The 13,838-nt window shown below is 37.3% G+C and overlaps 2 protein-coding genes across 4 annotated transcripts; one reads left to right on the top strand and one right to left on the bottom strand.

Moving 5' to 3' along the window:
- Positions 1-2,078: 2,078 nt before the first annotated feature.
- Positions 2,079-10,924, top strand: LOC105164616 (uncharacterized). 2 transcript variants are annotated; one of them, XM_088881684.1, is made up of 17 exons: positions 2,079-2,440; positions 2,687-2,771; positions 3,992-4,052; positions 4,352-4,488; positions 5,378-5,430; positions 5,507-5,573; positions 5,659-5,789; positions 5,957-6,127; positions 6,212-6,391; positions 6,501-6,557; positions 7,210-7,257; positions 7,352-7,389; positions 7,773-7,860; positions 7,926-8,124; positions 8,212-8,316; positions 8,938-9,636; positions 9,933-10,924. In XM_088881684.1, exons 1-16 carry the CDS (start codon positions 2,269-2,271, stop codon positions 9,608-9,610), a joined length of 2,265 nt encoding a protein of 754 aa, XP_088737810.1. In that variant the 5' UTR covers positions 2,079-2,268; the 3' UTR covers positions 9,611-9,636; positions 9,933-10,924. The 2 variants fall into 2 exon arrangements, with proteins under 2 accessions (XP_088737810.1, XP_011081607.1); XM_011083305.3 differs by lacking the exon at positions 9,933-10,924 and having other exon boundaries at positions 8,938-9,892.
- A 132-nt stretch (positions 10,925-11,056) lies between these two features.
- Positions 11,057-12,986, bottom strand: NDHU (Chaperone DnaJ-domain superfamily protein). 2 transcript variants are annotated; one of them, XM_011083309.3, is made up of 5 exons: positions 12,514-12,975; positions 12,371-12,432; positions 12,200-12,289; positions 11,968-12,108; positions 11,057-11,282 (listed from the first exon to the last, which is right to left on the bottom strand). In XM_011083309.3, the coding sequence occupies exons 1-5, from the start codon at positions 12,773-12,775 to the stop codon at positions 11,187-11,189; spliced, it is 651 nt and encodes a 216-aa protein (XP_011081611.1). In that variant the 5' UTR covers positions 12,776-12,975; the 3' UTR covers positions 11,057-11,186. The 2 variants fall into 2 exon arrangements, with proteins under 2 accessions (XP_011081611.1, XP_011081609.1); XM_011083307.3 differs by lacking the exon at positions 11,057-11,282 and having other exon boundaries at positions 11,731-12,108; positions 12,514-12,986.
- Positions 12,987-13,838: the final 852 nt, after the last annotated feature.

Here is a 13,838-nt window from a genome sequence, read left to right as displayed (position 1 = left end):
CGTCACCTTATAAGGGTAATTTAGTCATAGAAAAATTATCTAACCTGCAATAAATCAATCGAGAGTAAATATCAATTTTCATTCAATTTTTTTTTTGTTAATATCCATAAATTCAATGAATTTTTTACTAATGAAAAGATCTATTTATTAGAGAAAAATAAACATTCGGGCATTAATTTATATATGGGCATTGATGTTGCAAGTAAACAAATAATTAGATGAGAGATATAGAATATAGGGATAATCCACCCAATCACTTAAAGTAAAACATTGGCTGAGGGCTTGAGTTTCAATATATAGGATGGACAAATAATAAAATTATTTGGTTGGCGAGCCCACTGCCTAACAGAACTCATCCTACCATCCAAACATTGGACTACACAAAGTCAGTCGATTTCTGCTATCCCTTAGGCCCAAATTGTTAAAGTATTTGTATAGCTGTTTGGGTTTGAGAATAGGCGTAGCAGATCTCCAAGAGGGGCATTTGGGAGCTCATCATTTTGAACATGCTTATGATCAACTACTGAAATGTTACTTCAAAAGAATATTGAAATCACAAATAACATTAAGATTTTTTTATTCATCTAATACAAAAGCAATATATATATATATAGACAGAGAGACTCAAAAAGTATAGACCCCGACATATTGCTCAAAAAATATTGTATGTAGTGGTTGCATTGTGTAGAAAAATGTACTATATCCACGCGAATGACCCACATTAACTTTCAATGATATTGAGAATGGAATATCGCATGATTGCTTGGCCACTGAAGGTAGAAAACGTACACATCACATGAAATATTGCTAAAATATTGGATTCAGTGGTTGGGTTGTGTAGACAAATTTACCATAACAAAATGAAGGACCCATATTAACTACCAACGATCTTGAGTATGAAACTACATCGGCTCAATAATTTGTAATAAATAATTATATGTGATGAGTCTTCCACGTGTATCGTGATACAAAAAGTCAGATGAGCAAATGTAATAGTGCGGCATGATTGCTTGGTCAAGGAAGACACAAAAAGTATGAATCGCCTGACATATTGCACCGAATCTAGACTTAGTAGTTGGGTTTTGTAGATAAATTTACTATGACGACATGGATGACCCACATTAACTTCCACCGATATTAAGTACGGAATTGCACTGACTCAATAATTTATAATAAGTAGTTAAATATGATAAGTTTTCCACGTGTATTGTGATACAAAAAGTCAGGCGAGTAAATTTAATAGTGCGGCATGATTACTTGGTCCATGAAGACAAAAAAAGTATAAATCGTCTGACATATTGCTTGGAATCTAGACATAGTAGTTGGGCGGTGTAGATAAATTTACTATAACAACATGAATGACCCATATTAACTTTCAACGATATTAAGTACGAAATCACACCGACTGAATAATTTGTAATAAGTAGTTACATAATATGTCTTCCACATATATCGCAAAAGACATTTATATTCTTTCTGATAATAAATTATCTTTTATTCCGTTTGTTATATAGGACATCCTAAGGCATTTGTCATAATTTTTGGAATTCTTTTACTACTGACTCTTGCAACATTCTTGTCGACGCGATTCTCAAGCTACATTAGCTATTAATTGTAATAATGAATATGTTACATAATTTTTTTCCTATTGAAGTTAAAAGATTCTATGTTTATTTTTGGAGGAGGGAAGTTTAAATTTTTGGAAAATGGAACACAACAAAAATCTTATCACAATATTGGCAGCATATATGGAATTATGAATTAGGTCAGCCCTTCTCGTCTATAATTGTACATACAATACAAGGTAACAAGCATTGCTCATATCCTACCTGGACGCTGCGATTCAAATGTTTCTCCGGTATCACAAACCACAATGAGCTTCAGCAGTTTGTACCCTACTCGTCTAACCGCGGACCAATCTAGCTGACATCTCAACGTACAAACCAAAAGAAGCACACAATTTGGTCATTGCACAATTTCCAACTGTAGATATCTGCTTTCCTCTATCCATTACACGTAACACACACACGTCACGTGACTCTCTCCGGAAACCCGGCCTATAAAAGCGCCCCCAACCCACTGTATTTCTTTCCCACACACACATCAGCAATACAAAACCCGGAAGGTGAAAACCCTTTCTGACGTTGCCCCCCTTCGCCATATATATCTACAGAACCCTGTGTATACATACACTCGTATACTTAAAGCGGTGATACTTGTACGTGCATATGTCCATGTGAGTGATGATCTGAGAAGAAAATTTAAGCCATGTCGATTCGGTTCAAATTCAGGAGCTCGTTGAATTTTGATACGGTGGAGATTGGAGACCGCCCCTCAATTCCCTTGGGAGAGCTACGGGCGAAAATCTTGCGTGGAAAAGTTACTCAACAACAACAGCAAGGGTTTGATCTCGTTTTCTCAGATGCGGTTTCCGGTTTAGGTATTCTTTAATTCCTCAAATTCGCTTTGATTCCGTCTCATTTTATTCAGTTTCAATTTTTTTTTTCTAATCCTTCTCTTTTTATGTCGTCTTAATGTGGTTTTTTTGTTGTGTTTCTTCGGTGCACTGTTATTTATTTATTTATTGTATTCTTGAGTAGCTTCTGCTGTTCATAAAATTTGTTATAATTTACATGAGTTGGTTTTAATTTAATATAGATTTTATTTTTGGAAAATCTTTTGACAGAGTACAAGGGCGATGATTCTCAAATTCCAAGTGGATCCAGCGTAATAGTGAAAAGAGTTCCTTGTGGAAATCCCCCCTCCGATTTGTAAGATACACACATATATATGTATATGAGCTTAATTGTTTGACTGCTTGACTGAATACATTCTTTCTTGGCGAGTTTCTACTGATGCATGCATGTGCATTCACCTATAGCTAACTGTATTCATGTGGCTCTTGCTTGTTTAGGAGTTGTGCCGTTTATTCTTGATGAGATTTTGAGTTGGTTCCTTTTGTATATGCAACAGAATTTATACAAAGTGAAGATTTAGGGAAAAACAACGGTTTGGTGGTCTTGATAGGTGTTCGTAATTGTTCATCATGTAGCTCTGTTGTGTATCATACATCTTTGGTTGCAATAGAATTTGATGATCAACACAATTATGGCAATTGGATGTCGTGTATTGGATCCGTAACTTCCGTGTCCACAGTTTGAAAAACCGTTATGTTTAAATATGCTTCTACTTTGAAGATTGACTATTAATGTTATCTGTTAAGTTCCTTTCTGAGTTCGGTAAATCGGGGGTTTATACTTTAACACGTGTAGGGTGCCAATTGCTAACCCAAAAAGAAGGATCTAGATTTGCTAAATTCAATCTAAAAGATGGTGATTGCCTATTTTGGTAATCTTACATTATTCCGGTGGTTGGGGAACTTACTTTCTGCGCAAAACTCACTTTTGGCTGAATCTATTTTTTTAAATATTACACTGCTCAATTTAACATGGGCATGTTAAAAATTCTCTTGAAGTAAAACCTCAAGATTATCCAAATTAGTTTAGCCAAAATGAACCGATGCTTCTTGTAAAAGAAGAATGAACATGCTCCATTCATTTAATAAATGGAACTAGTTACATGTCCAACGGTAACTGTGAAAGTAAAGACTTTTATGACGTGTTTGCTCCGAGTCTCCGACATGTCTATTGTAAAACAAAATCCTTCTTTGCAATTGGCAGCCAATACTATTCACCTTTGTTTACTGCATGTGTGAAGTTTTGGTATTTCACTGCAAGTTGCTCTCTATTTAGAGTTATTGCTATAACCATGTCGAGCTTTTGGAAATGTAATAAGAAATTTAAGAACATGGATGCATTAATATTAAGTATAGGAATTTATCAATTCCTACATCTCCCCATATTTAACCTATTTTCTGTTGCAATAGATTAGTTTATTGTTACTCTCAGAGCTTAGATATAAGGACTGCTGCAGAATCAAGATTCTCTTTTATCCTTGAAGTTTCACTTACATAAGTGTTTATTTGCTGCAGGTTACCCATTCAAGCTGTAAAGGAAGTTAGGATGAAAGAGTCCCCTAATCTGAATCCAGGGGTAAGCTGTTCTTTAATATTTATTTCATGTCAATGATTTTTTTTTCAAAATCTGCTTTTCGTATTGAAATTGACAACATTTCTTATCTGAAATATCTTGAATCATCAGCATTCGCAAATATGAAATTATGATGCTGTATGCCATCACTTACTGGTGTTGTTTCTTTGATTATGACTTGAATTTCTAGTTTTATGGGGGTTCTGCCAATTTTTCCATTGTGTTTTGTACTAAATTGGACAACCTCTGCTGCAGTTTGTCGTCTGCTTTCCTGATCAATTGGGCATTTTTGTTGTCTGCAGAATGGACCAAGTGATGAATTTTATGACTTCGGTGCTGATTTATGTTCCATGCCTGATCCAAACTTCCCTGACTTCAACCTGGGAATTGATGAGAATAACTTCACTGGTAACAAGGAGGAAGAAGTTGCTGGTTCGAGGTATAATGACTTGTAATGGTTGTGAAAATTATATGATTGTGATTTGCTTGATGTTGGGATTTGGTGATCATTTGCATGAACATGCCTCAGCCTGTGTCTTTAAAGAGCTTTTCTTTTGTGCAAGGCTGCGATGTTGATTAAAATTTTTGGCAACTAATGTCTTTTCCCAGTATTTCTTTTAATATTTGTGTGTAGTTTTTGTTTGAACCTGCATCTGTTTGTACGAAGTGAGGTTTTATGAAAGTTTTCCTACTTGGATTAGTTTCTACTGGAGTGCTGGAGTGACCTACCAGTAGTGTATTGGTGATTTATTGGTGCATCGATTAATTTATTCACCAAGTTTAAAGGAAATGTATTTTCTCAATCACTGATCAAGCAATATAATAGAGAGTTATATGTATCATGAATACCTTCGATGTCTGCGACTGTTTCCTTGTTCTTAATAGGTGCAGGGAGAGGGTAAACTTGGATGTCGTTAATCGTGCAAACACTGGGTGTATATCCTCGACTAGATACTATAATGCAGACATGTTGGACCATTTAGTTAAGTTAGGATATTTACAATGTGTTTGCTTGTTATGGTCTCTGTGGATGTGAGGTAATAAATTATGAGTTCTGCAAATTCTATTTTAGTAATTTATGATTGTTGCTATAGCGGTGTCTCAATACTAGCGTCTGTATCCTCCTCACTTCAATCTGGGTAATCACAGAAAGATATATGCATGTTTAAATTAATGCGTCTGTCGCTTGGATTCATGATTATGTTTGGTAGTACATTTTCAAGTGCAATACCTCTTCATGGTGGTGGGGATGGGGTTGTGGTGCCTTATTTTGTTGTTTGATCCACTTGATTATTGAACATTTGATTTAGATTGTGTATGCTCTCCAGGTTAGACTGTCACAAGCGTGACTTAAATGGCCTTAGTCAAGCAATACCAAGAGGTTTGTTCTGTTTCCATCATCTTTTTTCTGGTTTATCTGTTAACTTGGTTTAACAATGGTGTCATGTCGACCTCAGGTGTTAATCAATCTGGAAACGAGAGAAATACTTTACCGAGAGTTCAGGAGCAGATGAAGTTAAACAAGTAAATAACGTGCTGCTTCTACCCTTTGTATTTTTCTTAAAAGTGTTATTCTTGAGATCTGACATCATTTGTTGGCTATTGAAAGGCTGCCAACATCCAATTTTCTGGCTTTGCAAAGTACTAACTTGCCATTGGAACTGAAATGCGCTCTGTGCACAACTTTCTTCAAGGAGGCTGTGATGATACCATGTTGCCAGCATAGCTTTTGTGAGAAGTGTGAGTTCTTATTTCAGTAATAAGCTGTTTGGACATCCTCACCAGAGCTACTATTTTTCAATCATTACTGCTAATCTCTCAATTTTATCTTCATTCTATCCCTTGGGAGATTTCTCTAGTATTTACCTGAATCATTTATTAAATTGTATTTGCTGGTGTTACTGTAGGTATTCGGCAAGAGCTCACTGAAAATGGGAGGTGCCCAAAGTGCTTTTCTAGCAAATGTAACATAGATAATTTGCTACCTAATCTGTCACTGCGTCAAGCAATTGAGCATTTCCTTGAATCTCAGATGCTTGAGACTGACTTGGAGAAAGCAATGCAGAAATATGTGCCAGGTGATAGCTTATTTTGAGACACATCTTCAGTACTAAATAGAGACTTCACAACACAGTGCATAAATGCTTTCTCCATAAATGCAGATGGTGAATCTGGAATTCATGGTAAGGATGTTTCTTGTGCTTTTACTGTTGTCCCAAGAGAGCTGGAATTGCCTCAGTCATCTTGTGCAACTGGTAAAGGATCCAATCAAGTTTTTATAGAAGCATTCTATGAGCAACAACATCAAAGAAATGTACCATATGGGAACCCTGGTAATAGAGGTATATCTGCTCTTCCATCAGAAAAAGCTAATCAATAGATGCTGTTAGAAGCAAGTACCTCTTCATAATGATAAGCACAGAGGAACTGAAGATTTTGCTCCTTTGGCAGGATTTCAGGGTGAAAATCAACCTGTTATGCCTGAAGCTACTAATGTTCAGGATGAAGGTACTGACCTTAGCTCAATGCTATTATCTCTAGATTGTAGGACATTACTAATATAATTACTTCCATCATTATACATTTGTCATGGCAAACCGCTGCCTTTGGACTAGAGGGTTGTATTAAATTGTTAAGGGAGCCGGTCCTTTACAGAGGTGTACCTTACGGCTAGTAACAATTGTGCTTTGTCTATAAATTATAATTTTCATGTATGAAGAATCATATAATATAAAATGCTATTATCTAAAGAATATTAATGAGATTCCACACTAAAAGCCCATTATAAATTTCTTACTCAAGAAAAGAACCTTGTTCTAATGCCAATGGAACTTGGAGAAGTAACTAGTGGACAGTGAGGATATAGATGAAGGAATCGAGAAGATATTATAGTATGAGAGGGAAATATTGAAGGCCAGATTGTTTGAACTAACTGATCGCTCTGAATGTAAAAAGTTTTAATGACTTCATGAACATCTCTTGCTTTCTATAGCTGCCAAGAGCCACTTCTGTTTTGCTGGCAGGATATATAACTTGAATGGAGCTAGTATGTTTTGTACTATGCAGTGTTTAAAGTAGTCTTTGTTACCAAATTATTCCCTGTGATAATTTTTACTGTCCTCCAGTTTCCTGTTCCTCACATAATCCAATTTCACTGCAGCTGATTCTAACACCACAAGAAAAGGAGGGTTTTGGATGGACTCTGGAGGTAAGCAATGCTATCTTAACAGATGTAAACGCTGTAACTAATAGTTGCATTTTGATATCATTTCTGACATCTGCTGTGGTGCTGCTATTTTCAGGTGATAGAAATTTATGCGGTCTTGGTGGACACAGAAAGGTAAATTCAGATACTGGATCTAGTAATAAATGTCTGTGTGTTCTTGCTATATAAAGGCTTCTACGTGTAGAAACCTAATTAAAATCTGCTGGGACCAGCACCTGTTTTAGCCGCAAAACTTTAAAAGGAAAGTTTGAAAAGTCCAAAATCCTTTCTGTATTGTTTTTTTCGGTTTGTGAATAGAAAAATATTCTGTATGTAGTTTTTTCTATCTCATCTCAGATTTCCTCTCTTTTCTTTCTTGAGCTATTTTTGTTTTCATGGAGCAGTCTAGATTTGGAATTGGTAAAGGTTTTACGGAGTTCATGCAGAAAATCTTTATACAGGTGACATGTCATGCTTCTGAAGTTATATTGATTTGAATTTACCTTGTTGGAATTCAGGGGCCTCGTAACTGCTACACATGTGGTTCTCCTGACCATCTCATGAGAGACTGCCCTATTTCCAATCCAAATCCAGTGTTTCAACCAGGTAGTCTCAAATATATTTCTTGTTCTATTGACATTTGCAGATGCTTATTTAGTTAATCATTTTAGGAAATGGAGCGTTTCATGGAGGCATGCCAGGCTATGCACCACCATACTGGAATGCCTCTTCATTGCCTCCCTTTAGACCGTATGCAAATATGTATAATAACCCTGCGATGATGCCCTTCAATGCATCTATGGTCCCAGTTTCACATTTTGCTGTTCCTTCCTACATTCCTTCCATGTGCAGCCGTCTGCCTGGCCCTGGGTAGGTTTAATGACTGTTTCTGTCATCTTCAAGTTGACACTTGCAAAAATAATATATGCAGATCTTGACACCAAGTGCATCTTGCAGTGGGAATATGAGAATGGGCAATATGGGACCCCCTCGCCATCCTGATCACATTGTGCTTCAACATTGTGAAAATAAAAGGAAGCATTCAACTGAAAATCAAGAAAGGTAATTTAACTATTAAACACAGTGGAGAGTATGGTTGGCACTTGGCAGGAAGATCTACTCTCTCTCTCTCTCTATCCCCCTGCCCTCTTCCGCTCCTGCTTTGTGTGTATCTTGCTCCGTTCCCTGCATGATTCTGAGGAAATGACAAAGTGGAAGTGAGTTATATGTGGACTAATCTATGTAGTAAATAGAATAACATACTTTGAGATCCTGTGTTTCTGCTTTCTATCACAAGTCTTATGTGTTTACTGCAAATTTTTGCAGCAACTTCCTAATTATTTTCTTTTTACTTTAAAAATACTATCTAAGAGGTGATTCAGATTTGTTCTAATCTTACCAGTTATTCAGTTACATGTCAGTAACTAGTTTATGTCAACAACTATAGTGATTGCAACTCTGCAAGCTTTCATGACAGTGTTGCGATTGATTTCTTTCTCTACATAGATGCTCTTCTGTGTTATTTTCTCTTCATCAAGAGGATGTTAAAGTTTACTTGCTTGTTCATCTTTACAAAATTGTTCTCACTCTTCCCCTGTTGGGCATTTCACTTTCCTTTTTATTTACTCCTGGTAATTTTGGGGTTTTGATAAAATTTCTAATGGAGGCTTTATGCATCATCAGAGAACAATTTTCTGAGGAAGAGGATGATTCGCCAGAATACTATCGGCTCAAAAGTCCGGAAAAATCACATGATTATAAATCACACAAAGACAAGGAACGGAGCTTGAGTCACTCTGGTGATAACTCAGCCCGAAGACTGGGGAGGAAAACTCAGCATGACAAGTATATGCATTCTGATGCCCGCTATGTTGATGAGAGACATGAGAAGGGTTCCCGCTCATCTTTTGATGGAAGAGACAAGAGGCCAAGTCATGTTGAGAGGTCAAATTCGGGCAATGAAGATCTGCCCATAAGCTCTGACCGGCATAGTGATGGGATCCACAAGCATCATCATGGAGTGTCAAAGAAGTACCATGAGAGAAGGGGACATGTTGACAGTGATTCAAGTTTGGGTCGTAAGTCGACCCTAAAAGATGTTAAAAGAGTTGAGTCTGATGTCAGAGGTTCTGATAAAAATCGTAGGAGTTATCCAGAGCCTGGTTTTGAGCCTAGCTCACCTGTTGACCGGAGGGTTGGACATAAAGAGAGGGATACAGGCCATGATTCTAGACATGCCAAGCATAGCACAAAGCACCCAAGAGAACAAAAGCATGATGATAGGTGGCAGATGATCAATGGCGCTGGTGAGGACCGCAAAGATGAATATCGTTACCATAAGCGAAGAGCACATTGAAACAAGTTCGTGGCATGAATTTTGAGGTAAAACTGTACATGAAGTTGCGATGAATGGATTTACTGATCCATCTGCTACCGTTTGAATAGGTACTTGGTATCAACTTGTAGTTATAGCTGTATCTTAGTCATGTCGAGAGTCTTTTATACTTAAAGGTTGATACTACATATTTTAATACATTTAGGCTGAAGGCAGCTCTAACTTAGAAATTACTACAGAAATTTTAGATTGGTTTACCTATTAGAATTAACACCATCTGGTATAATATCTTTTGTTGATTAATCCTGACTAACCTTCTTCCATTGTTCAATGTGAGGTTCAGATGCTAGCAAAAAGCTTTTGCCAGAGCTCTGGCAATTGAAAATATTATTTGGAAGTTTAAATTTCTCACTCAATCGATCTATGCGCAGAGGTATAGCTGCTGATGAAGGTATGTTTTCTAGAATCGCAGGTCATCTACCGTTGTCTGCATGCTAGTAAGTTGGAGCCCACTATCTTCACTCTTCTAGGTCCTCCATGTTTTGCTTGTTTATTTTAATTCTGAATTGGGGTTTGGGTGGGGTGGGGGGGAACTGAATAATGAACACAAACGCGTATTAAGATGTACAATCTGTTCAAATCTGGTTTAACTTGATGGCAAAGAATCAATTTTTGGAGGATATTACTATGTCTGAATCTTGGATTTTAGTGAGGAAACTATACGGAAAAGGTTTTTCCGGTACAATTTGATTCTTTATTTTCGGCAATTGTTCTTGTCGCTAAAATCCAAGTTCCAAACATAGCGTAATATCGTACGGAGATTTATCTTGTGCTTACGCTAATGGGTTTACTAGGGCAGGATGACTTGGGATGGGAATTTACTTGTGTTATTCAAGTCGCATGTGATGGGTCTTTTCGTGCATAAATCATTCCCGAAACTCTGTAAATATAAATAAGTTGCACATGATTGTGATTCCATGTCATTTCTTCCCGTATTCTGAAGTCACGTTGTGTCGGTCATGTTTATTGCATTTTGAGTGACCGATCAAAAAGCATTTGCCCGTGAAAGTTGTCGGTCATGTTTAAAAGCATTTGTCCATGAAAGTGGTGAACGTACATTTGCATCATCATTGGTTATAAAAAGCTTTGTGTTGTCAAAAGTCATATCCGCGATTAGTGGGTCTCATCTATTAAAGAAGGAAATAAAAAATGAATTCCTTTTCTTGTCTATTACGAGTAGTCTTCATATGCATGGGTGTGTCGGCATTCTTTCCAGCGCCCCAGCCGGATAAGAGTTGAGCATTCATGCACCGCATATTCTTCATGCACTGCACCTTATGTTTAAAAGAATATGGTTCCCGTAACTAGTTGGTTACGGCATTAATCCAAAGCTGAAAAGGGTAAGCAATATGTTGGAAGACAAGTTAGTTGTTTCAAATCTATTAGTCCATAATAAGACATCTCACAATCTAAAAATGGTTTCACTTTGTTAAGGGTTTTGGTATGAAATTGGACAAAATAAATCATTCACCTACAAAAGCCTCATGGCGAAATAACAAATATGTAAAATCTGAGATAATCATGTGACTATTCTGCCTTAACGGTTGAAGACAATGAACAATGTAAAGGATAATATTAACCAGCTTATAAAGAAGTATCCCACCAGTTTTGTCGGCCCTTCATCCTCTGGCTCCTGCAAAAGGAAATTGCATCAGACGTACTTGTAAGAAACGTATTACCAAAAGCTTGCATGGAGATGACGGGCGGCCTCTAACAAACTACTGGACAACTTTTGAGACATAACACTGTTTGAAATACAAATCACATGGTAGTCCGGAGGACATGACCCGAACCTTTACTATGGAGGCTTGGACAGATTCACAGACTGAATTTCCGCACCATTGACGACTATGAAAAATGGACAGTCCGATTGATGGGTTGAAATCTTGTACCATTAACGAATGCGGGAAATGGGACACTGTGGTTGGTATGTTAAGATATTTGTTGGGTGGCTAAGAACTAGTAATAAACCGGATCAAGCCGTTGGTATGTTAAGATATTTGTGGGGAGCCTAAGAACAAGTAATAAACCAGATCTTGATCGTATATGGAGTGAACCGAAAGTAGAAATCCGACACAAAATAGTTACTAAGAACAAATTAGAATTGCACCAAACTCAAATTTGTTGGTTTCGCTGCCGTCCTCTAGAGTACAATACGGGTAAAAGACCGCTTACGCTTAGAGAATTGGACCGGAAATGGCAGCCTCTAGAGTACAATACGGGTAAGACCGCTTACGCATAGAGAATTGGACCCGTAAATGAACAAACGCTTGAGATATTCTATACGGGTATGTGGGGGAGCGGAACGGAGACTTTACCCGAGGAGGAGGTTCTTCTGTCGGAGTTTGAGTAATGTCGACCTCAAAAGGCCACATATATCTATCTGGTTTCCCACTCCTAGCCAAGCTCCAATCATACAGCCTCCTTTCCTCCACCGATGATAGTATAGAATGTGATTGCTGTCCAAAACAAAATAATTGTTGTGCCAAAACAGAGCTCAAATTCATCAAATACTTAAGAATAACTTCTTAGATACTGATTTACACACACCTTGAGGAGGTCTAGCTCCTTGCTGAGTTCTTCCTCAGCTAGCCCTTTATCCATCACCTCTGCTACTTTGTTCTTATACGCAACATTAACCTGGAGTATGTATAAAAACATACATATATATAAGCAGTATACATTTCAGCGGGAAATCAGTCAGTAGTAACGAATGTTGACCTGATCGTACGAACATCCAGTCCCAAGCCCTAGCATCCCGTAATGATCCGTATCCGATATTGCTGCACCTCTAAAACAGAACATCGTCAATAATCCTCCCAAAACTAATCATCAAAAACCAAAAAAGAAAGATAATTAGTCACCGATGCCACGCAAAGCTTTCTCCACATTAAGAGCTGATATAAGCGACGGAGGTCCTCTCGGGAGCTCCGCGGGAATCTCTGCTGACTCGGCATTAGTCGCCGTAGCACTTTCGTCACTGGAATTCTTGATGACCAGTAATCTTCTGCGTTGCTTTATCGCACCATAATACGTCGGAAACCGATAATTTCTGGAGGAAACGCGATTCTGTGTGGCAATATAATATGCGGTACTGGCGCCAGTAGTTGACGATGCAGCAGCCATGACTGGTGGTGTGTGTGTTGATGGAATGTGTGAGTATAGGTGGGTGTATGAATGGTCTTTGTTTTTGTTTGTTGAGAATGGATAGACCGATGACCTCTTGTTGCCAAAGAAATGCTATCCCCAGCTTTCGGCTTTTCTTACCACGTCACAGGAAATGCCGCTAATAGTACAGTCCAAGAATAACTTTTACCTTTTCTGTTTGGGAACTCAAGAACTAGTGCCCTCCACCAGATTGCCTACATATAAGATAGAGAAGGTTAGGCCTTCTAATTTCGACTATATATATGTATCACATAAATTATAGTAATCTGTAAAACTAACCAATTAATTTAATTGATCTCTTGATGAACTTTAAGCAAATATAATTTCTTTATTTGCTAACAATATGGCAGCGAGAAGGTTAAGATTTCTTTTTTGAAAAATATTAGATGACAAAACTTATAACAAATTAGAGTTAAATACATTTTGTTCCTTGAGCTGTAATTTAAGTCCCAACCACCCCTTCTTAAAAATGGTGCTTGGATTTAGTTGGAGTATAAAGTAATGAATTAAGATGTTAGGGTATAATGAGTGAAATTGAGAGTTGAGTTACTCGTTTCTTATGTTGAAGAAAGAAATTGAAACAGAAGGTAGATTGTAAATCTCCAAATAATAAAATAGAGTTGTTTTTAAGGAAAAGTTAGATTTTCCTAATGGGGTAGCTCTCAATTTGTAGGCAAACCTTGATTGGTTGGATAAGAATGAATACTTCACGGATATGGGGGAGTGTTCTCGTGGATTCGATGAAGCATCACAATAGTTAGATAAGATTAAATCTCTTATAATTTGATGGAAGGTTATCTCTTAGCAAATGGAGATCCGCAATTCTCATGGGCGGTTGGAATCTATTGCAAATGAGAGCACGTATCTTTTGAAGATAAGGATATCTTCTACAAATTCTGGCAAAGTATTTAAGGAGATATCTTTCCTCAATTAGAATTCAAAGACTTTAAAATTCGAAGCTTACTTCTGGCTGAAGGTACCACATGTTTCTGTTGAGGTGGACTTTTATATGATTTTATGG

The sequence above is a fragment of the Sesamum indicum genome, linkage group LG6 (assembly GCF_026168435.1).
Source record: "Sesamum indicum cultivar Baizhima isolate 11 linkage group LG6, ASM2616843v1, whole genome shotgun sequence".
In the NCBI taxonomy this organism is placed as follows: domain Eukaryota; kingdom Viridiplantae; phylum Streptophyta; class Magnoliopsida; order Lamiales; family Pedaliaceae; genus Sesamum; species Sesamum indicum.
Note: the sequence above shows the minus strand (reverse complement) of the source record. Positions and strands in the feature narration are given on the sequence as shown.